At 48.5% G+C, this 23,872-nt stretch overlaps 2 protein-coding genes across 4 annotated transcripts; both read left to right on the forward strand.

Annotated features, from left to right (window-relative positions):
* Nucleotides 1-559: 559 nt before the first annotated feature.
* Nucleotides 560-16,759, forward strand: TXLNA (taxilin alpha). Of its 2 annotated transcripts, none has more exons than XM_079108914.1 (11): nucleotides 560-683; nucleotides 1,041-1,435; nucleotides 2,028-2,366; nucleotides 3,690-3,781; nucleotides 5,914-6,084; nucleotides 8,342-8,536; nucleotides 10,523-10,642; nucleotides 10,878-10,952; nucleotides 11,582-11,674; nucleotides 12,126-12,221; nucleotides 12,983-16,759. In XM_079108914.1, exons 2-11 carry the CDS (start codon nucleotides 1,270-1,272, stop codon nucleotides 13,307-13,309), a joined length of 1,674 nt encoding a protein of 557 aa, XP_078965040.1. In that variant the 5' UTR covers nucleotides 560-683; nucleotides 1,041-1,269; the 3' UTR covers nucleotides 13,310-16,759. The 2 variants fall into 2 exon arrangements, with proteins under 2 accessions (XP_078965040.1, XP_078965041.1); XM_079108915.1 differs by having other exon boundaries at nucleotides 576-683; nucleotides 1,256-1,435.
* Nucleotides 16,760-19,225: 2,466 nt separating this feature from the next.
* Nucleotides 19,226-23,796, forward strand: CCDC28B (coiled-coil domain containing 28B). Of its 2 annotated transcripts, none has more exons than XM_079109045.1 (6): nucleotides 19,226-19,375; nucleotides 20,406-20,591; nucleotides 22,077-22,243; nucleotides 22,376-22,569; nucleotides 22,786-22,808; nucleotides 23,487-23,796. In XM_079109045.1, the coding sequence occupies exons 1-6, from the start codon at nucleotides 19,263-19,265 to the stop codon at nucleotides 23,539-23,541; spliced, it is 738 nt and encodes a 245-aa protein (XP_078965171.1). In that variant the 5' UTR covers nucleotides 19,226-19,262; the 3' UTR covers nucleotides 23,542-23,796. The 2 variants fall into 2 exon arrangements, with proteins under 2 accessions (XP_078965171.1, XP_078965172.1); XM_079109046.1 differs by lacking the exon at nucleotides 19,226-19,375 and adding an exon at nucleotides 19,658-19,818.
* The last annotated feature ends 76 nt before the right edge of the window (nucleotides 23,797-23,872 follow it).

Raw genomic sequence — 23,872 nt, forward strand, 5'->3', positions numbered from 1 at the left:
TGGTCTTGGACAAGTCATGTAGCTCTTGTCTTACTGTCGTCCCCACATTACAGAACAAATGTTATTTATCTCAAGTAATTATGAGGATGGAGCTACTGGATACTAGGAGAGCACACTGCTATTCTCGAGCCTCCAACGGAGTAAGGGAAAGAAAAAGAATGCCCACAGCAAATTAGTGGTTTACAGTGGGATACAGATCTGATTCCCAGCGCGCACCTCTCCCTCAAGTTCACAGATTTCCTGGATAGAGTCATAAATACGTGTGGCCAAGGAGGAAGGGTTGGAGGCGTGCAGAAAACAAAGGCCAGGCGAGAGGGTTTGGGGTCCGGATCACAGCATCTGCGTGACAGAGAGGAGGCCGACGTGGGTATCCGCGGAGAATGACTGGCGCCTTTCAGACTTCCAGGGTTATCCGACTCCCGGGACGAAAGCCCCTTCTATTGCATCTTGGGAGCTGTGGCTAGCCCCGATGCATGGAGGGACAGGTAGTCCTTTCCCTCCCCCGCCTCCGCTACTCTCCCGCCTCAAAGGCCGCCTTCATCCATCTTTCCCAGAAAGCTCCGCGCCAGCGCAGGCCGCTGATTGGCTGCGGTGGGGCAGAGCAGACGGCCTGCCGGCAGCGGTTACCCAGGGTTTCCGGTGCTAGGCCAGAGAGGGGGACGCTGTCGGACGTCGGCGGTGAGGTGAGTACAGCCCCGGCCGGTAGGACGAGACTGTCAGAGGGCCTGTGAGCCAGGACACATCGGCGAATGGGGGAATCGCGCCAGTTACGCGCGTGGGCTGTGGCGAGGCGGGCGTTTTGCGCATGTGCGGGCGCGCGGCGCGGCTGGAGGGCGCGCGGGGCGTGGGTGGTTGTACGCGCGCGCGCGCGGGGACCCACGTGGGGCCTTGGGGGCGGGGGAGGGATCTTGACTCAAGCGTCCCGCCACGTCAGTCTGCGGCCCGGAGCCAATCCTGCGCTCGGCTTGCGGTGAGGGGGCCGTGTTCGTGCCGGGAAGTGGCTCTGGGAGAAAAGAGGCCTCTTTCCTCACCCTCTTCAGGAGCAGCGCCCCGACAGCCTGCCAGTGCCCGCTAGGGCCCTCTCGCTGGCCAGAGATCGAGTATCATTGACTCCCTCCGGCGAAGTACGGCCAGTTTGTTTTTTTCGAAGAAGCTTTGTGTGCCTGGTGTTGGAATTTCAGATCCAGGCTACGAAGAATTTCGAAGTCTGGAAAATAGCAATTGTGTGTTTCTAAAGGCTCTGCCTCTAACCTAGCATTACAAATCACAATGAAGAACCAAGACAAAAAGAATGGGGCTGCCAAACAGTCCAACCCCAAAAGCAGCCCGGGGCAACCGGAAACAGGACCAGAGGGAGCCCAGGGACGGCCCGGCCAGTCGGCACCTGCGACAGAAGCTGAAGGTTCCACCAGCCAGGCGCCTGGGAAGACGGAGGGTGTGTTCCAGCTCTGCTTTTCCATGGGCAGGGGGAGGAGTTTATGGTGCCCGCCTCGCTCCAGGAGTTAGAGGTTGAGGCCACTGTTTACCCAGGAAGGAGGAAATTCAGAGTGGGAGGAGATAGTGCCCCTTCTGTGTGAGCCCCACATCTCCTGGGGAGGTAGTAGAGTCTCCACTTTTAAGACCTGGAACAGAATTCTTGGGAGCAGGTTCTGGCAGAATTTAATGGGGTGGCAGCCAAATGAGACACCTGTCAGCAAAGCCGTGATCCCCCTAGAAACATCTGTCACCAGTGGGTAATTGTCCTTCGTATTGGAGGCATTTCTAGAACTATTTGAATAGCAAGACCTGGCTTTTGAAGGGAAGGAGATGTATTAGAAGTTAAAATCCTGCTACCTACATGCTGGATACTTTATGTGTTTGATTTCCTGTGTACTCATAACAAACGTGTTTGGGTAGTGGTAAGAAATAGTTAAATCATTTTGTAAGTTAATAAACTGAGGTTTAAAGAAGTTAGACTGGGTGTGAAAAAATGCCAGAGGGTAGCATAACCATCTTCTCACTCTACCTTGCTTATTTTCTTGCTAAAGGGGCGCAAGCCAAAGCTGTTCAGTCTGGGGCCCTTCGTGATGTCTCAGAGGAACTGAGCCGCCAGTTGGAAGACATATTAAGTACATACTGTGTGGACAACAATCAGGGGGGCCCAGGTGAGGACGGAGCACAGGGTGAGCCAACTGAATCTGAAGATGCAGAGAAGTCCCGGACATATGCAGCAAGGAATGGGGAGCCTGAGCCAGGGACCCCAGTCGTCAATGGCGAGAAGGAAACCTCCAAGGGAGAGCCAGGCACGGAAGAAATCCGGGTGAATGACGAGGTTGGAGACCGGGACCACCGAAGGCCACAGGAGAAGAAGAAAGCCAAGGGTCTGGGTGAGAGAGGGCAGCTTTTTGGAATGCTAGTGAGGGGAGGGAGTTTTGTCCTGTCATTCCAGGGACTAACCTGCTCTGCTAGAATTCAGAGGAAAGTTCACTTCTCAGAGCAACTGGTTTCCATAGTTTAATCAAGGCAGGGGATACAGGGTATTCTCTATTCAAAGCTTCCTGGCCTTGGGAGCAAGTGGGGTTGAAATCCAGCTGGCTTTCTTGCTGAGAAAATAAAGAGCAAGAGCCCTGGATAGACTCTTGAGCTAGCTAGCACCACTTCTAACCTGCTGTGTGACCTTGGGCATGTCCTTTATCTATTTGGATTTTAGTATCTACATCTATAGTAAGAAAATTGGACTAAACCAGGGTTGAAAACCCAGATGTCTGGATAAGCCAGACTAGGCAGGGAGCCTTATGAGAACCAAGAGAGGACCTAATTCATCCAGAGAGTTGACTGTCACCTAGTTAGTGGCATGCTCTTAACTGATTGCATGCACTCAACTGAATGGCTTAACAAAAGGCAACTAAATTGATGGAAACCAAATGAAACCCATCTGTGGGTTGAATTGGGCCTATATCACTGGTTAGCAGTCTTCATGATGATCTCTTTGGGCCTTCCAAGGCTAATACTTCAGGAGCCTGGTCTGTACTGCTTACAGAGGAAGTCCTCAAGGGAGGCAGATGGAAGGCTCCCTACTTCAGGCACAGGCAGTGAGGAAAAAAACAGTGACAGTTCATCAACAGCTGGGTGTGTGTATGTGTTTTAAGAATCTAGGTTAGGTGACATGGCTTAGTCCCTATTCCCCCCATCTCTTACCGGTCCTAATTTTAAAAGGTACTTTTAAAAAAATAAATAAATAAAATAATAACTTTTAGGACCACATATGGAAAGGATATTCATTTTAAAATTCACCACTTGACCACTTCTGTTGGCAAGAGTTAAATTCTCAAGGAGGCCAGGACATTTATTTCTCTCTGTCAGAAAGGCCTTTTTTTTTTTTTTTTTTTTTTTTTTCATTGAAACAGTGGCACTAGGACACCTTTTGTTATTTGGTAGAGGAGGCACTTTTTTCCTCCCACTATCCACTTCAGTCCTTCATTTAATAAGCATGGCTAATGAGCACATTATTTGTGGTGGCACTATGGACAGTACTGGTGCTGCAGTAATTTTGCAGGATTGAGTTGGTCCCAACCTTCTTGAAGCACCTAGACTGTAGAGAATGTGGTCAGTCCACAAGTAAAACAAAGTACGAAAGGAGAGGGTTACCTCAGTGCTCATAAGTGTGAGCCGAGAAGCGGATGTATACCTTTGCTCCTTTTGCTTTACAGGGAAGGAGATCACATTGCTGATGCAGACACTGAACACGCTAAGCACCCCAGAAGAGAAGCTGGCAGCACTGTGCAAGAAGTATGCTGAACTGGTCAGTTTGCCCCTTCCACTGGCATCCTCCCTGCCTTTGGAAAGTCAACAGGCCACCTGGCATAGGACTGGGGGTGTGGGTGAGGGAACTGGCTAAATTCCTGTTCAACCCTTCTCTGAGCCTTCCCCCATCGCTTAAATGGAATCAGTTCCCATCCTCCCACTTTAGTGGTAACAATAAGAGGTAAAATTTTACATTTCTTGAAAGAAATTTCTTTTTTTTTCTCCCCTGGTACTGAGGATTGAACCCAGAGATGCTTAACCACTAAGCCACATCCCCAGCCCTTTTTTATATTTTATTTAGAGACAGGGTCTTCCTAAGTTGCTAAGTGCCTCTGTAAGTTGCTGAGGCTAGCTTTGAACTCGCAATCCTCCTGCCTTAGCCACCTGAGCTGCTGGGATTATAGACCTGCACCACCATGCCTGGCTTGAAAGAAATTTCTTTTTTTCTTTTTCTTTTAATATTTTTTAGTTGTCAGTGGACCTTTATTTTATTTATTTATATGTGGTGCCAAGAATTGAACCCAGTACACATGCCAGGCAAGTACTCTACAACTGAGCCACAACCCCAGCCCCAAAAGAAATTTCTGAAAGAGCAGTTTCCAGGTGGTAGAGCCCTAGCTTGTGGCTTGTCAAATTCCATGTGATCTTGCTTTTGTGTGCTTCTGTATACATCTTCCCAAAACAAGGAGATGCACAGTGCCATCATCACACTTAACAAAATTAATGTTAGTCACTTGCTATTCATTTTCCTTTTCCTTCAGAGCAGTTTTTCATATCACTGCCTCCCTTTTTATTTTCCCCCCATGAAATTAGCTTACTGCAGAACCGATTAGTTGTCCTGTATGAGGCCCTACTTCTACCTTTATTGTCTTTGTATTAGCACTAAACTTGTCCCTTTACCTTCTTAGTTCATCTAAGTAAAATGGAAGTTAACTCTAGGAGCTTGATTCAATTAAGGTTCAACTTTTGCAACAAAAATTATTCTTAGGTAGTACTCTCTGGTTCTTGTTGTGTTGTTGAATCACAAATAACAAGAAGTGTGGTCTTCCCAGGTGTGTTTTTTTTTTTTTTTTTTTTTTTAAGTGTAGATGGACACAATACCTTTATTTTATTTTATTCATTTTATGTGGTGCCGAGGATTGAACCCAGTGCCTCACATGCAAGGCAAGACTCTAACACTGAGCCCTTCCCACTTTTGATATTAAAAGTGTTGAGTGTATTCAAGGGGACCAGCCAGATCCCTCTTTTGTCAGGGTCCTCATCAGAATTTGAATTAACAGAGTCATCTGTTGATAGTCATTAACTGTTTATTTTAGAACTGTTTCATTGCATCCACATTTCTTAGCTGGTATTCTGTTCTTGAAGAAATTATCTGTAAAATGGGGGAAAATCATAACCTGACTAATAGGATTATTTTAAGAACTAAATAAAAGAAAGATATAAAGAAAATCACCTTGGGTTGGGTATGTAGCTCAGTAGTAGAACACTTGGCCTGCCCTGCATGATGCTCTGGGTTCTGTCCCCAGCACCACAGAATAAGAAAAAGATGATGATGATGATAACCTCCATTTTGGAATAATCCGGCCAGGGAAAAAGGTGAAGGACTGTCAGACCCAGGAATCAGGGTTGTCTGTTGATATTGAAATAATCAAGAATGAGACTAGAAATTATGTAGAGAACCAGAGTGAACCAGAACTAAAGTTCGAGAGGAATTAGAGGAGCAGTTGGGTCTGTGAATGTGTCTGAGGTTGGGTAGCAGGTAATTTCATCCTAGGGTGACAGTGTGCCCCAAGTTGGGGCCATGCATTGGTCTGAAGTATCTTGAGAGTTCTGTATCTAGAGTCAGAGCTAGCATAGAAGCTGGGATCTGCTGGTTGTCAGACTAAAGCTTGCTAGTCCTAGTAAATGTTCATTCTCATATTCCTAAGATGAACCCTTGAGTTAATGTGAGGAGTTCATGGGAGGAGCATGTAAATCATCAACATTGTGGGCCTGTGAGAATTATCCTGACCTGAGCTGCTTCAGCTGGTGTCTGGGGATAGGCCAGTGCTCAGCTCAGGAGTGCCTGGAGCCCCGTGATGATCCTCATGAGAAGAACCCCCAGATGTTCACTGTTCTCCCTATCCCCAGCTGGAGGAGCATCGGAACTCACAGAAGCAGATGAAGCTCTTGCAGAAGAAACAGAGCCAGCTGGTGCAAGAGAAGGACCACCTGCGCGGTGAGCATAGCAAGGCTGTCCTGGCCCGCAGCAAGCTTGAGAGCTTGTGCCGTGAGCTGCAGCGGCACAACCGCTCCCTCAAGGTAGGCCAGGGGTGGCTCTGATCACTGGTCTTTGGCTTTCCTCTCAAAAAGTAGTGCAGGTTCACATTGTACAAACACATCATCCAATAATGCCCCACCTTCAAGAGAACTGAAGCCATTGACATGTGCTTGTCTTGAATGAGATAAAGGTTAAGGTGCTAAGAGAACCTCAAATGCAGTGGCCTTAGTATTTCTCAATTAGATGGCAGTCTCATGCTGTGTTAGTCACCTTTCTCATTTTATAGCAGATACCTGAGATAATCAACTTAGGCCTGAGGGGAAGGTGGGGCAGAATAAAACTGCTGAGAAGAGGCCATAGTCCCCTTTAGGAACACACTTCCAGTGACCTAAAGATGTTTCACTGGGTCTCACCTTTTCTTTTATTATGATTATTTTTTTAAATTTTTATTTTGGCAGAACTGGGAATGCACATTAGACAGGCACTCTACCACTGAGCTATATCCGCAGCCCTTTTTTAGTGGCACAGGCCACTAAATTTATGGTGTTGCACACCTATAATCCCAGCTACTGGAGAGCCAGAGGCAAGAGGATTGCAAGTTTGAGGCCAACCTGTGCAACTTGCAAGACCCATCTCAAAAATTAAAAAGGGCTTGGAATGTAGGGCTTGGGATGTAGCTCAGTGTTAGAGTGTACCTGGATCTCCAGTACTGTAGCACAAAATAAAATAATATAAATTTGTTAAAGGTGACAAAAGTAAAGTCTTACAGGGTTTTAAGAGAGAGTATTATACCTACCCTATTTTATATACTATTCTTTTTTGACACTTTATCGAATGCCTTATCTTTCCCTCTTTTAGTTCATGCAAGAATATCATTCTTTTTGACAATTATTGGGTGGATATGTGTTTTGTTTTTCTTTTGGTATTAGGAATTGAACCCAAAGTTGCTTTACTGCCAAGGTACATCCCTAGCCCTGCTTGCCCCACCCCTTTTTTGGGTTTTGATTTTTTTTTTTTTTTTTTTTTTGGTGCTGGGAATCAAACCCAGGGCCTTGTGCTTGCAAGGCAAGCACTCTACGACTGAGCTATCTCCCCAGCCCCGGGTTTTGATTTTTTGAAACAGGGTCTCACTAAGTTTCTTAGGGTATCACAAAGTTGCTGAGGCCTGGCCTTGAATATGGAATTCTTGCCTGAGCCTCCTGAGTCACTGGGATTATAAGTGTATTTTACCTTGCCTGGCAATAGACTATTTTATGTGTCTTAGTTTGGATATTTTAGAGTTGTTTTTTGTTTTATTTTTGTTTGTTTGTACTGGGGATTGAACCCAGGGGCACTTAATCACGGAGCTACATCCACAGTCTTTTTTTTTTTTTTTTTTAATTTAGAAAAAGTTTCACCAAGTTGCTTAAGACCTCACAAAGTTGCTGAGACTTGCCTTGAACTTGAGATTCTCCTGTCTCAGCCTCTGGAGCCACTGGGATTACAAGCTTGTACCATTGTGCCCAGCTTCCAATTTTTTATGGTTGCATAGAGAGCTATAGTAAAAATTCTGTTGTATATATCCATTTGTATATATCCAGTTTGTAGAATTTGTTTGTAGCATAAATTACAGAAGTGAAATGACTGGGTCAAAGAGTATGCACATTTTAAATTTTATTTTTCTAGATTGCCTTCTAATGAGAAGGCAGTGTATCCCCAACCAACAATGTCTAATTGCCTAATTCTACATAACCCTATTAATCCTGGGTATTACTGAATTTTAACAACTTGCTTTCTGGAGTCTTAGGACAAAAGCACATTAAAACAAGAATACTTAATCTGGAGCTAGGTGCAGTGGCACATACCTGTAATCCCAGCTACTCAGGAGCATGAAGCAGGAGGATCACAGGTTCAAGACCATTTGGGGCAACTTAAACTTAGCGAGACCCTATCTCAAAAATTTAAGAAGGTTAGAGGGTGCTGGGGATATAGCTTCGTGGTAGAGGTTTTTTAGCCTTCATGAAGACTGGGTTCAATCCCCAGTACTGCCAACAAAAAGAATACTTTATCTGGAGAATTTAGGAGGTCTAAGCTGCTTCAAAATGCACCTGCATTTTTCAAGGGAATCTCATTGGATATCACCTGATTTACAGAAGGGTACATTAGGAAACAGCACTGCATGACATCCTAGAGCCTGGCTGCTCATCACTTAGTGGCAGACAGGGCTTTGGCAGAGACTCCTGTGGGATAGTTGTGGGAGCCTTGTGTGGCTGGTTAGGGAGCAGAGGATGATGATGCTGGGCTGGCTTCTCTGCCTAGGAAGAAGGTGTGCAGCGGGCCCGAGAGGAAGAGGAAAAGCGCAAGGAAGTGACCTCACATTTCCAAGTGACACTGAATGACATTCAACTGCAGATGGAACAGCATAATGAGCGTAACTCCAAACTGCGCCAGGAGAATATGGAATTGGCTGAGAGGCTTAAGAAACTGATTGAGCAGTATGAGCTGCGAGAAGAGGTGAGGTTGTCATTTATAGCAGTGGTGACCATCAGATTATGAGGCTCTTGTTGTGTTGAGTACTAAAACAATGCTCTTCAGACTTCATCCTATTCTTCCTTCTTACTTGAAAAGGAAGGAATGTCATTCCTCATAGATGATGAACTAAGGTGTAGAGAAGAGTGGCCTACAACACAGTTCACAGTGCTTGTCTCAAAAAACTGGACCAGTTATCTGTTGCAGTTAAAACTATCTAAATTTTAGCCAGGTATGGTAGTACATGCCTGTAATCCCAGTGGCTCAGGAGGCTGAGTCAGGAAGATTTCGAGTTAAAAGCCATCCACAGCAAGGGTGAGATGCTAAGCAACTCAGTGAGACCCTGTCTCTTAAGTAAAATACAAACTAGGGTTGGGGATGTGACTCAGTGGTTGAGTGTCCCTGAGTTCAATCCCCGGCACCCCACAAAAAATTATCCTAATTTTAAAATGGAGGTGTGTGCATGTACCTCTGCTGGAGGTACATGCACACACAGACACATTAATATTTAGGCATTGAAACTTCTAGATACTTTCCTAGACTATAAACAGTCTTAAAGTGTTACATTGTGATATTACAGTTTTCAGACCTTTTTCTTATTTCATTTTTATTTTTTGTGTTAGTGGAGATTGAACCCATGAGCCTCACATGCTGGACAAGAGCTTTACCCCTGAGCTGTATTCTCAATTTTTTTAGAGCTTTTTGGAATTTGGAATTTCAGGGTAGGGGCTGGACCTGTAATAGGTATGGAATCCAGGGGATATGTCCACTGTTCTGCTTGCTGCTTGGCTCCTCTGCCACTTGGAAGGTCAGGGCTACCTTGGTTAACATTGGCTGCTACAGCAGGCACTTGAAACTCTTGATCCCTCATGCCAGTCACGTGGGCTATTCTGGGCCTCTGTTTTCTCATCATGAGAAAGGAGACCTTACAGGGCTGGCCAGGGACCTTCTCTGAACCAGCTCCCTAGGACCACGGTGAGATAGGCAACACCTGCCCTCTTGGGATTATATGTCAGTATTGTGATTGTGTGGGTGTAGAACCTAGAGGAGAATCCTCAACCCACCCTTTATACTTTGTCCCCTGGGAACAAGGCTGCCTGCGGTTTGAGAGGAGTTAGTCTGATTTTGGTCCTGAGCATTGAGAGATATGAAGTCTTTCTGGGCCACTAGAGTGAGGTACCACCTCCAAGAATCTGAGGATCCTCTCTTCTCCTTCCATCCCCCGAAAGCTGAAAGGACTTGGTGTTGCCCATGGAGGAGATGTAGATATATCAGGCCCTGCAGCTTCTAACTGCCCTCCCTAGGTTCAGGTATTCCCACCTCCTTCTGAACTCTGAACTTTAGATCACAGGCAACTAGAACTCATCCTGTCCTCAAGATACCTTCCCTTCTCCATCTGAAAAATAGATTCCCCTACATCCTTTATTTCAGTAAGTCCAGGGGATTTTACCTTCAGAGTAACCTGTGAGTTGATCACCTTCTCCATCCCACTCCCTGAACTGATCTAGGTCCCAAGAACTCCTCCAATAGCCAAGACAACCATTCCTTGATATGCATGTATCTAGTCTTCACCTCCAGATATGGCAGTTCTCTGCCAAATGAGCTAGACTATTTGTTGAATGCTATTTTGCCCTTCCCACTTACAAGGGAGTCAGGGGCTGTAAAAGTGAAGACTGCTGGCTCCATGAGGTGGTCAATCTTGGAGCCAGAGGTTTGAATGTATTTATTGCTTGGCTTCCCCGGAACTGATTCCATTCATAAATCCCTGTGCTTGCCCAAGTCAATCTCAATTGAAGAGAAACCAGGTGAAGTTGGAATTTTTACCAACAGGCCCACATCTTGTGGTACATGTTGAAGTCCAGTGTGTCAGTTCAAGAATGAGGCTGGGCAAGGGTGCCTGGTCTGTGAATGTGAACTCCTTGAGAAAGGGAGTTCCTGGCAAGCAGATCCCTGTCATCATCTTACCTGCAGCATATTGACAAAGTCTTCAAACACAAGGACCTGCAGCAGCAGCTGGTGGATGCCAAGCTCCAGCAGGCTCAGGAGATGCTGAAGGAGGCAGAGGAACGACACCAGCGGGAGAAGGACTTTGTGAGGCTCAGGTCCCAGGCCTGGGGTGGGGGGAGAGTATAAGGAGGTGGGCTGGGTTCTGGTGCAGCTTAAAATCAACTTTGTATGGATGGCAGGTTGTTGCCTGCCAGTCCAGTCAGTTGCCCATACAGCATCTGAAAGCAGGTAGCCTCAGTGGGGCCAGTGATTGTGTTTAAAGAAGGCCAAGTAGCGCCTGGAGCTTCTGACAATGTCTGGGGTTCTGTCTTGGAAATAGCTCCTGAAAGAAGCAGTGGAGTCCCAGAGGATGTGTGAGCTGATGAAGCAGCAGGAGACCCACCTGAAACAGCAGGTGAGACAGTGGACCCCAACCCGGACCTCTTCCCTGGTACCCATCCTGGGGGAGTGAAATGGGACTCTTATTCTGGAACTAGCTCTGCCTCAACTGCTATGTGACCTTGACTAAACCTTCTTGCCACACCTGTATGGTGGTGACCATGTAGCTAGATGAACTCAGAGGACTTCATTCCTAGCTTGAAAGTTGTATTGATTTTGAGGAGATGGGGACAGCAATTTGGTTTTTGTTTTGTTTTGTTTTTTATTGTAAACAAATGGGATACATGTTGTTTCTCTCTTTGTACATGGAGTAAAGGCGTACCATTTGTGTAATCATAAATTTACATAGGGTAATGTTGTTTGATTCATTCTGTTATTTTTTCCCTCTCCCCCCTCCACCCCTCCCTGCAATTTGTTTTTTAAGAGTTGGAGGTAGGGGTGATATGTTGAAGTCACCCCAAATCCTAGTTTCCAAGTTTAGCATTTTTTACTTATCCTTCCAAATACATGTTTTTTGTTTGTTTTACTGGAAAATGGTGTGTCTCAATACAATTATTCAGTCAAGGGCCAGAGAGGCCTGAGTATATTGACCATAGCTACCTTCCAGAGAAGCCCAGTCTTACATGTGGGCTTCTTTCTCACCAGCTTGCCCTGTACACAGAGAAGTTTGAAGAGTTCCAGAACACACTTTCCAAAAGCAGTGAGGTATTCACCACATTCAAACAGGAGATGGAAAAGGTAATGATATTCCAGACCAGGTATGGCTGCTGAATTGAACATGGGATCTGCCTTCAGAAAGCCCCCACCCCATGGTTCCTCCTGGGAAGCTGTTTATAGTTACTGTGATTGATACCTGTAGGGAGCCATCAAGCCTTTTCCCTGTGGAGGAGGGGGAGTCTTGCCTTGTGTGTGTGTATTGTCCTGGGGATGGCACCCAGGGCCTTGCATGTGCTAGGTAAGTCCTCTACCACTGAGCTATATCCCCAGCCCCGGCAGTGGACGTTTTTATCCTGGCATATTAAACATGCACTCTACCATTGAGCTAAACCTATAGCCCCAGTCGTAGACATTTAACTTGAGACTTGCTAGCAGCTAGGTGGCACAGATGTGATGATCATTTCCCACTTTGGAGACAGATTCATAGATAGCCCAGCTCTGACCATTTCCTTCTGTCTATCATGTAACCAAGATGACTAAGAAGATCAAGAAGCTGGAGAAAGAAACTACTATGTACCGGTCCCGATGGGAGAGCAGCAACAAGGCCCTGCTTGAGATGGCTGAGGAGGTAGGTGAGGACAGGGGATGCAGTGTGTCAGGCCCTTTTATGTTCTTCCAGTCACTGACTGCTAAAGTGGAACTGGATTCCTATGTATGTCTCTCCAGCTTCTCCCAAAGGGAGGTGGTGAGCCCCATGGTAGGTCTGCAATGGAACCCCAAGGAGCAGGTAGAAAAACAGGTTGAAGGAGCAGAAAAATTAGGGGTATCAGTGATTCATATGGTTTGCATATAGAGCAGTGCAGATAATTTGACTTTGTAGCTTACGATGTAGAAGAAAAGAGCTAACACTGATGGAACCCTAATTGTGAACCAGACTTGCTGAATGTTTTAGATATGCCAGTTCACTGAACCTTCTCTCAAGACCTAAGGTTGGTGTTGAGTCTGTTTGGGCCTGGAGTTGTGGCTCAGTAGTAGAGTGCTTGCCTCACAGGTGTGAGGCACTGGGTTTGATTCTCAGCACTGCATGTAAATAACTGAATAAAATAAGGTTACATCAGCAACTAAAGTAAGATAGGCTTAAAAAATAAGTATTTTGCCAAGGTCATCTGGTAGAAACTGGAGGAATACGTTGTCTGACCAAGCTATGCCCCTTCTCTGTACCACACTACCCTCAGCCAACAGCCAAACCATAGCATGACCAGGGCTGCTTACTTTAAGAGGCCAGCGTTTGACTCTGGGCTGCTCCCTGTCTTGTTGAGTGTTCCAACTAAGTGGTAGTAAGGTGGGAGATTGCTGGGATGGCACTGAAGGACCCATTTCTCTCCATAGAAAACACTTCGGGACAAAGAGCTGGAGGGCCTGCAGGTGAAAATCCAGCGGCTTGAGAAACTGTGCCGGGCACTGCAAACAGAGCGCAATGACCTGAATAAAAGGGTACAGGACCTGAGTGCTGGTGGCCAGGGCCTCCTCACTGACAGTGGCCCTGAGCGGAGGCCAGAGGCTGTCCCTGTCTCCAAGGAGCAGGCTAGCGAGGGGCCTGGGGTTCAAACACCCACCTCCCCAAGAGCCACAGAAGTTCCTGGCTGCTCAGGAACACCAGCCACAGAAGGATCAGTCCATACAGGGCCCCAGGAGCCCACCTCTGCTACTGCCTAGGGAGCCTGGTGCTTGGGGTGTGCTGGGAAGGGAGCAGCAGCTCAGCCAGGCCTGGTCCATACAAGGCTCCCATGCAAAGCAGCCCAGTGCTGAGGCCAGGGTATTCTGACCTGGCAAGTATCTGACACTTGGCAATTTTGGATTTTGTGGGTCAGTTTTCCATATATATGACATATGTGCAAGACCTCATGCATTTATGTCTGTAAGTGTACATTGGGCTTGCATTGAGGGTGGGGTGTACAGATGAAGTCAGTGGCTTCTCTGTGAGCTGAAGAATCTTACAGAGGAGGTGTCGTCTGTAGCTGCCATCATAGTGAGCTGGCAGGGCAAGTGACTTGAGCGTTTCCCTGCCTAATTTGAGACTCAGACCCCTCCCAGCCCTTCAGAACTCATGACAGGTGATATACCCAGGCCGGACTGCATTCTTTTGTGAGCAAGGCTCAGACAGCTTGGGTTCTCCTAGCTCCCCTGGAGGTTCCATTGCTTTCTGTGGCCTGGGAATAGTATCTGTGCTCAAGAGTCTTGGCAGGGCACTTGGAGTTGGTGGTTGAGCTGCTTTCCTGACTAGGACAAGGCACCTGGAGAATTCCTGTGTGGGATGATATGCTGGTTGGGAGCCCCTTGGGCACTGCTTCCCCTGCCCTCTGATAGTGCCAGGACCAGGCCAACATTGCTTCTCAGTAGCCTTATCATTCACAGGTGCCTCTCTAGCCTGCACAAATGATTGACAAGAGATCGCCCAAAGGATTCTTTCTGAAGGTTTTTTGTTTTGTATGTTGACAGTTCATACTGAGGATCTTCTGAGGAAGGAAGGAGGGTGCTGTAGCAGTGGTACTGGGTGCCTGGCCTCCATTGTCCTACCCCTCACCATCCCACCTGGCTCCCTTGCCATGTTGGTGCTGAGGTTTCCTATTTAGGAAGATCAGATTATTTGTTAAGAGAAAGGAAAGAGCTTCTGATGGCTTTGCCACAAGCTTGCCTATAGGTTTCAATCCTAGGAGGCCACTACTGATACCTACCACCATTGTCTCCATGCAGCAGCAGCTGGGCCCCAGGGTCAGCTGCCCCCCTTGGCTTTACGGGTCTGTTTCTGCTTCTCCCCACCCTTCAACTGTGCAATCCTTGAGATTTTCCCTGGCACCTCCTTGCCCAAAAAATGAGTCCTTAGAATTCCACCTCTTCTGTGTGGGAGCCCCCAGTTGTTGTCTGATAAGTTCAGTAGACAACCCTGGAAATCCACAAAATGGCTGCAGACAGTTGTTTACCGCCACTACCCAGTACACAGTACTGTGTAGCAAGTTTGTATGATGAAATTTCTTATTGTACACCTGCCAGGGTGTTGGCCACTCTTTGTGCAGAGCAGTTTCTTGGGGCAACAGAATGAGTCTTGGAAGTAGGGCTCTGCTGGGTTAGAGCTTCAGTGTACATCTCTAGCTGGGCCTCTCAGCTCTAGTGAGCTAAGAGCCTCAGACCCAAATAGGATGGGTGGGGTTTTGCTTCTTGCTATATTTCTTTGAACTAGTTTATTATCCCACAGGTCCCTTCATCTTCCACTAGCCCTTTAACTTAAATCCCCCCAGATAAATAGGTTCATGAAGAGTGTTATATAGTCCTGAATCATGTTGCAACTTAAGAGATGGCAAATGAATTCCACCCCCATTTCCTCGGGTATCACTGATTCACTTCAGAGTGTGTCCTGCTAACCCATGGTATATTCTTAATTCACTCATGATGCCTCTGCAACAGTATAAGTGTTGAGACCTCTTTGCCATCCTTGGCTCAGATCTGCTCTCCTGTGGAGAAGTATTTTCCCAAGGTCTTTTTTTCCCGTTCTTTGAGGTCCCTGTGTTTGGTGTGTTTCATGCCTCTGCTGGCCCCAGTAAGACCTCCCTTCCCTGGCCCCTGTGTGCCAGGCTGAGGCATAGAACTGTCAACCCCACAGAGGGTGTGCTAGGTTACAGAAGTCAGGGAGGAGTCAGAGCTGCCTGCACCCTTGGAGAAAGTGGAAAGGTCTACAATGGCCTACATAATTGCCTGCCTCACTTCAGCTACCTCTTAAAGCCCATGGTGGGTTGGAGCTGTTGGATCCCAGTGTGGTGGGATGGGAGGCTACAGTGTGTTAGGTGGCCCTGACTGAACTCTCCAGGTTAGGACCAGGTAGAACCTTGGCTCTTAGCTCCATCCATTTCTAGGCACCCAGACCAATCTGTAGATGGGAATTTCGTTTTCTTCCTCTCCATTGACCAAATCTTACCAATCACTACAGCTGCTCTGCTCGCTCTGCTTTCCAAAGTCAGCCTGGGTGCCACTCTTACTGGCCAAGAGTCTAGGCCAGAGGCGGGGGAAGTGGCCTTATCCATAAGTGAGGGCCAGTGCCTTCCTCACCCAGGTGAATCCCATGCACATAACCTCAGTTTTAGGACCAAGAGCTGTGTTGGTTTCTTAGATTGTTAGTTTTCCCTGCAGGGGACCACAGTAGGTGAGACTTGTTGCCTAGCCCTTGGCTGTGTGAACAGTAACTCATGTTCAGGACCTTGTCCAGCTGAGAGCTTCATGCACACAAGATTTTGAGAGGTGTCAGCAGCACTTTTTGTTATTGTTTTTCCATGAGATTTTTGGACCATGGGCTGAGCTCAGGCACTTTGTGTACGAATGTTATTTCTGTAAAGACGGTTATTTAAGCCTCCTCCACCCCCACCATGGTGGCCCTGCCGAGGACTGACTGAGAGGCCAGTGGAGCTGCCCTGTGCAGGGAGACTGAAGCCTGCTGAACTGCTGCTCCAGCCCTCACCTTGCACAGCACAGGGTTGGTCACTTGGGACAGCCAGACACCTGCCCTGCTCTCCTCACTCTTGCCTGGGGAGGGGGCTGCCTGTGTCCCTATAACTGCTTTCCTTTATGGCCCATCCTGGCCACCCAGACTTGTCTGAAGTTGTGCTGACAGCTTTTTTTGTTTTTGTTTTTGTTTTTGGCGGGGGGGTGGTCTCCTTTTAGTATTCACAACAGCCAGGGACTTGATATTGATGAATTTTAAACCACATTAAATAAAGAGTCTGTTGCCTTACTTGTTTTTCTCCTGCCCTGTGGTCATTTGATGTTTTTGGCTCCATCTGGTCCCTACCATCACCACTGACTTATCTGGGGCTACTGCAAGGTAGCCATGTCTATGCCTAGCATTCTTCACCTTCCACCCTTCTGCCTTCTGGCATTCACCACAAACTCGGAACACTAACATTTAACTTGAGCTGCCTTTGCCCTTGGCAAAGTTGGCAAGAGACTCTCTTATAAAAGAGCATTATGAGATGATTTTTTTTTTCCACTTAGAAAATTCCCCGAGCCAGGCACCAGTGGTGCCCACCTGTTAATCCCAACAACTTCAGGAGCCTGAGGCAGGAGGATGACAAGTTGGAGGCTAGTCTCAGCAACTTAGTGAGACCCTGTCTTTAAAAAGGGGGGGGGGGGGGGCTAGGAATGTGACTCAGTGGTTAAACACCCTGAGTTCAATCCCCAGTACATAAATTTAAAAAAGAAATGTCCCTGGCCTCTGGGGCCTCACAGACTAAAGAACAGAGAAGGTCCTTTTAGGTATGGAAAGGCCAGTGGTACTACATGGGAGCAGAGAGGAGGCTCTTGCCTCCTTTGGCAAGGGGGGGGTGGATATTTACAAGAACCTTCTGATCTAAACAGCAGGCACACAGTTGACAACTTCATGTGGTAATTAAGCAATTAACCTGGAAATACAGGTGAACTTACAGGAGGGTGAGGAAAATGATGCTAGGGGCTCAGAGCTTGTGCATTGTGCTAAGGGATTTAGTCTGGATCAAAGGGCAGAGAGGAACCACTGAATGTGTTCAAGTGGAAATTGGCACACACCTGTAATCCCAGTGATTCAGAAGGCTGAGGCAGGAGGATCACAAGATCAAGGCCAGCCTGGGCAACTTAGCGAGACCCTGCCTGAAAAAAATAAAAAGGTTTAGTGATCAAGTACCCCTGAGTTTAGTCCCCAGTACCAGAAAAAAGGGAAATCTGTAGGATACATGAGTGAAGCAAAAGGCAGGGCAGCAGGGCAGCATCCCTGGCAGTGGCCCACCCAAGAGGATGTACAAGAACCTCCAGATTCCTTTGATTTTAAGCATTCCTTGCAAGGTCATACTCTCCATTATTGTTTTCCTGGTCCAGGGGGATTGAGCCCAGAGGCAGTTTACCACTGAGGTACATCCCCCAGCCCTTTTTTAATTTATTTTTATTGTAAACAAATGGGATACATGTTTCTGTTTGTAGATGGAGTAACAGCATACCATTTGCATATATTCATACATTTACATAGAGTAATGATGTTTGATTCATCCTGTTATTTTTTTTCCTTCCCCCCCTTTTTTAATTTTTAGACAGGTTCTATGTTGTCCAGACTAGCCTCAGACTTGTGATGCTTTTTTTTTTTTTTTCCAGTTGTAGATGGACACGATATTTTATCTAATAGTTGTGCTGAGGTTCAAACCCAGTGCCTTACATATATTAGTTAAGCACTCGGCCACTGAGCCAAAAGCCTAGCCCACTTGTGATCCTTTTGTCTCAGCCTCCTAAGTTATAGATTATAAGCATATATCATCATGCCTGGCTCATTCACTTGGTTTCTTGACCCCTGTTTACTCCAATGAAACTGAGACTCCTCAAAGGGAGACAACCATGGTTGGCCTCACCAACACCCTATTATCTCTGGGACCTGGGTTGGTTTTGTACAAAAGGTGGTACCTGGTGTATGACCAACAAATGGCAGGGGCAACTCAAGGGTCCTTTGCTCTGCACCTTTGCAAGTAGACCACCCACTGGCTCTGACAGCCCCAGCTGGAAGGAACAGAACCTCTTTCCCTTCTAACTAAGGTCTTGATAAATGTTCTGTGCTAGCCACATTGGTTCCAGTCCAAGATGCCCTGGAAGGGATGAGGGGATGGTGGAAACTGCAGGGGAGCTCCTGTACCCTCTACCACTTTCCTGAAGGAACCCTGGCACCACTCTCAGCAGCACTGGTAGTGGAGGAAAGGGACTTCCTGTGGTCCTCTTTCCCCCTGACTCCCAATTATTGAAAAATTCCTGAAGTAATGTCTCCCTTTCTAGTGCAGTCTGCAGGGTGGGTATACCTGGGAATGAGCCTTCTGCGGGTGCCGGCAGAAGCAGAGCCTCTCTCCCCAATTCAGCCAGATGCCCAGCCCCAGGCAGCTGCTCTTGCCCTGTGTGAGGGGAAAATGGGCAGGATGGCTGTGTACATTGCCCTGGGCCAGTTAATTTGAGCCTGCTTGGCAGCCTGGCCAAAATGAGCCTCTCCCATGTGGCATCAGATGCGCTGGGGACTTGAGCCAGGATCCTCTGCCAAGACTTTAAATAGCTGCCCCATTGATGCAGCCTCCTCCAGGTGCTCAGGTTTCCCTCCTGAGCGTTGAAGCCAGATGCCAGGGAATGGAGTGGGCTTCTCTCTGACCGGGGGGCTCCCCACACCCATCTCCGAAGCCTGAGGGATGGGGAGGGACCCTGTCGCTTCATCAGTTACCAGAATATAGGCCTCACTGCTCACCACCCAGGAGCATCTGGGTGTGGGGGGAGAGTTCTATTGCTCTGGAATGACTAGTATTTACTTTCCCTACGATGAGGACAATGGCAATGATGCTGCAGGGTTGTTGAGTATTGAGTGCACATAAAATGCCCAACCCTCCCGGCCTCCTCCTCTTTACTTTTCCTCCCCCTTTCTCCTCTCCTAACAAAGCCACCACCATTTTGTAAGAGACTGTACCTTCCCTCCAAAACTGACAAGAATTTATTAAACCTTTATCGCAAGTTCAACAGGGTCGCCTTAATTCAGGCGGGAGGTCAGGTGAGTGACAGGAACAGCTCAGTCAACTTGAGGACGCTCCTCCCGACACGCTCCGCCCGGAGCTCGAGAGGGCCACTTTCTCTTTAAATGCAAATCACCTCCCGCCAGCTTAGCTCCCACCCGCTGGCGTTCCCGGGAGGAGCGCGCGGAGTGCGGAGGGCGCGGGACCACCAGCCGCGCTCAGGACCCCAAGCCTCCAGGTCTGTCGCCCCGAGGGGGTGCGGGCGGGCGGGGCGGGCGCCGCGGACTGGGCCGCCGCTGCGTTCGGAGCGGGCTTCGGAGGCCGAGCGTGGGAAACGGAGCCGGGTTGCCCCGCCGCTCCCGGGTGCGGGGGCTCCGGCTTCCAACCTCTCCGGCCCCTCACAGGGTCACCCGGCGCAGCGAGAGGCGGGCCCTGCGCCCTTCCTCCCTCCACAGCCCCAGGCCCGTTCCGCGCCCGCCGGCCCGCCCCTCGCGGTCCCAGAGAGCGGGAGTCCGGCGGGCGGCAGTGTGGAGGGAGGCTGCCGGGAGAGGACCCCCTGGCGCAGAGGCTCAGGTGGCCGGCTGAACTCGGCCGCTGAGCGGTGCCAGCCACACTCGCGGCCATTGTTGGAGGCTCAGCCTGCCCGCCGCCTGACCACCCACCACAGGGATTCTGAAGAAGGTGGAGCGGCTGGAAGCGTCCCAGGGAACTTCTGGGAGTCCCTGCGCTCGCGGTTGGGCGTGGGGCGGAAGAGGAGGGGTGCCAGTGTAAAGTGGGGTGCAGCGAGCCCCGTCCTGCTGGCCCGGGCATCAATATCCGTCCAGGGTCGCTGCTCTTTGACACTGACTGAGCCTTCCCAGGTGGTCCCGCCCCCACCTCGGTCACCTCTCACACCGACAGCGATGGTCAGCATTTGCCCAGGCAGTTGATAAACAGAATGGGGCCTATGTTAAGACTCTCCTAGTCCCTTAGTGGTGCTCCTGCGGCTCATACCCAGCCTGTCTCCCTACATTCCCTCCAGCCCCACCCTTTAGCCACGGGGACAGGATAGCTGCCTGGTCTAGCCCCTTCAGACAGGGCTCAGGCAGAAAGGGCCAGCAACAGGCACTGGCACCTGGCCCTGCACAGACAAGGGAACAGAGACGGTGACATTTGTGAGAAGACAAGTTTAAAGGTCCCAGGGCCCTTTCTTTCCAGCTCTCAAGGGTTGCTTGGGTGAAGGCATGACTTTGACCCTCACTGTCTCAATGAGGTTGCTTCCTTCCCAGGCCTGAGACCTACCAGCACCCAATGGATGACAAAAAGAAAAAAAGGAGCCCCAAGCCCTGCCTGACTCAGGCAGCCCAGGCCCCAGGCACACTACGCAGGGTCCCTGTGCCAACCAGCCACAGTGGCTCTTTGGCCCTTGGACTCCCTCATCTGCCATCCCCCAAGCAGCGGGCCAAGTTCAAGAGGTGGGTACAGAAGAGATGCAGAGCAAGGAGGGAGGGCTCTCAACTCTGGTTTGAGTCCTGTCAGGGAGAAGACAAAGGGGGCCATCAGTCTTTAGCCACTAAGCAATAACGGATGCCTTCCCTGCCAGCTGGCTCCAGCTGCCCCTGAGCACTCCAGAGATGACTTAGATCCAGTACCTACCCTCAAGTACATAGTAAAAAAGCCAGATGGGTAACTGAGATCACACATTATGAGGCTGTACTTCCTGGGAGGGAGGGAGCAACCTGCAGAAAATGAGAGTCAAAGGAAGTTGCTGGACATACTGAAGAGGGAAGAATGTTCTAGCTGAAAGCTAGAACATAAAAAAGCATTTTTATGCTTGACATAAAAATGAGAGAAAGATATTGCCACAGACTGGGGATTTAGCTCAGTGGTAGAGTGCTCGCCTAAGCATGTGCAAGGCCCTAGGTTCCATTTCCAGTGTTGGGGGGTGGGGAAAAAGATACTGCCTAGAAGGTCCCAAGAACATAGGGGCCTTGGGGTGTCAGGGAACAAAAACTGGTGAGGGGATACCTGGGTGCCCAATTTGAATTCTCTGATGAACTTTAAAAAATTATTGGGAATTTACTTCCTATCTTATAAAGTGTCCACGTTTTTGTTCCTACCAAATACAATGTGTTCTTTCTCCAAAGGGTCAAAGTAAAATCACTGTTCCCCTGTGGCTTTGCATACCTCCTGCTTGAGAGGCATGTTTAGGAAGAGCCACAGTGGACTATGGCTGAAGCTCAAGACTGAGGTGAGAATAGCAGGAAATGCAGCTGGAAAGGAAGGCAGGCCAGGTTGGCAAGGGCATTCAGTGTTATCCTAAGGAAACAGAAAATTCAAAAACAGGTTTACAGCTGGGCGCAGTGACGCCACACCTGTAATCCCAGTGGCTCTGGAGGTTGAAGCAAGAGGCTCTCCAGTTCTAAGCCAGCCTCAGCAACTTAACAAGGTCCTAAGCAACTTAAAAAGACCCTGTCTCAAAATGAAAAATAAAAGGGGGCTGGGACGTGGCTCAGTGGTTAAGTGCCCCTGGGTTCAATCCCTGGTACCAAAAAATTAAAAATTAAAAAAAATTTAAATTTAAAAAAAGTTTATAGAAGAGGGCAAAAAGATGGTGGGTAAGATAGCTTTGGTAGCAATAAAGGAAAAACTATACCCAAATTTACTGAAGGACAAGGGGAACAAGTCACACATCCAGAATCAAAGGAGGGTACGTGAGGCTCTGAGACAGAAACCTAGGAGTCCTTTGTAGGCATGACTTTTAGTAGAAAGACTTCTTTTTGATCTCTTACCTTCTCCCCCATCACTTGCTCCCTTCCTTCCCAGTGCCCAGGCAGGGTCAGAAGAACAAACTTCTATTCATGTTGATGAACGGATGGGCAGATGATTTAGATAGATGGCACAGAAGGCCCAGGAGTGCCTGGCTGTCCCCCATTCATGGTCATGTACACCCCATACAGAGTAGGCAAGGAGAAATGCCGCCCAGTACTGGCCGGAGGTGGGGGCGGCTCTGCTGGCACACCCCTGCAGCACTCCTTCCTGACCGAGGTGACCGATGTCTATGAGATGGAGGGGGGTCTGCTGAACCTGCTCAATGATTTCCACTCTGGCAGGCTGCAAGCCTTTGGTGAGTCCTGGAGGCTGGGCAAAGAGTGGCTGTAGGTGGGGAGGGTGGTCTTGGTCTCTGTGGTAGGGCTGGGACAGGGTCCCAGGCTTGCTCTTAGGGCTCCTGAGAATGAGAGGAATGCTCCCATTCCAGGGAAGGAATGCTCCTTTGAGCAGTTGGAGCATGTTCGAGAGATGCAGGAGAAGCTGGCCCGGCTGCACTTCAGCCTGGATGTATGTGGGGAAGAGGACGATGAGGAAGAGGAAGAGCATGGAGTCACTGAGGGGTTGCCTGAGGAACAGAAGAAGACCATGGCAGACCGCAACCTGGACCAGCTGCTTAGCAATGTGAGTCATGAAGCTGGAGACCTTGGATCCTGGGGACATCAAGAGTGGGAGAGATAATGTGTTCCCAAGGTCCCTCATGAAAAGATGGGGGTGCATGAATCCACATGAATTCAAGAGCAGTGAATCCCTCAGCCTCTACTAGATGAAGATCCCCGGAGCATTCAGACTTTGTTCTGGTCCCATTACTTATAGAAACCTTCTTTTCTCTTTTGACAGCTGGAAGATCTAAGTAATTCTATGTATCCTTTCCAAGACACCGGACAGTGTGCTAGTCCCAAAGATGAGAAAGGGCTGAGGTCAGGTTCCTCCACCCCACGTCCCTCCCAGAATGTTCACACATAAACAACATCCCCACTCCTTTGCAGTCCACTGAATCAGAATTAGCCACAAACCGCCCCTACTCAGGGGCAGTGTAAAAAGAATTTTCCGAATATTAGAAGAAAGGTGGATGCAGGGATTATTTTTTATCTACTGATCAAAATCTTTGCAAGTATTTTAGCTGACCCAATGATGGCAAAGTATGTCTGATGTCCCCCTACCCTTTTGACATTGAATAATTTATTAATTTAGACTAAGTACTCATTTAGACCTGACAGAAACAATGTGCGTGCACACACACTCCAGGTCCTCCAGTTCTTCTGACCTGCATGATCTGGAAGAAAATAGAAGGGGATAAGTGACCTAGCAAGAAGGGCAAGGAGGGTGGGCTGCAAGGATAGTTCAGGGTAGATCACATGCTTGGCATGCCTGAGCTTCTGGGTTCAGTCCCTAGCACCACTCAGAAATAGAAGGGCAGGTGGGGAATGCAAACTCAGACCATCGACAGCCCTTTGCACAGATGGGGAAAGCAGACCAGTGAGGGATGTTTTAGACAAAAGGACTCAAGTCCAAAGCATCACAATCCTTGACTGACACAGACAGAAACTGCACCTGGCGGAGAATGCTGAGCCTGAGGAGCAGTCAGCTGCATAGGTCTAGGATTCAGGCCCACGCTGCCTCTTTCATTCTCTTCAAACTGTGACTTTCGTTCCTGGTGGGGCGCACCTATACTTCAGCTTCACGGGAGACTGAGGCAAGAGGATCTCAAATTCAAGGCCAGCCTGTGCCATTTAGCGAGACACTGGCTTAAAATTAAAATTTTAATAAAGGGATGAGGGTGTGTAGCTCAGTGGCAGAGGGCTTGCCTAGCACATGCAAGGCCCTAGGTTCCAGCCCCAGGACCGGGGGTTGTGGGGGGGACTGACTCTACGAACTCACTGGTGTTCCGCAGCCCCCCAGGTGCTATGAGGTTGGGGAGCGCTGG

The sequence above is a fragment of the Sciurus vulgaris genome (genome assembly GCF_902686455.1).
Source record: "Sciurus vulgaris genome assembly, chromosome: 1".
Classification (NCBI taxonomy): domain Eukaryota; kingdom Metazoa; phylum Chordata; class Mammalia; order Rodentia; family Sciuridae; genus Sciurus; species Sciurus vulgaris.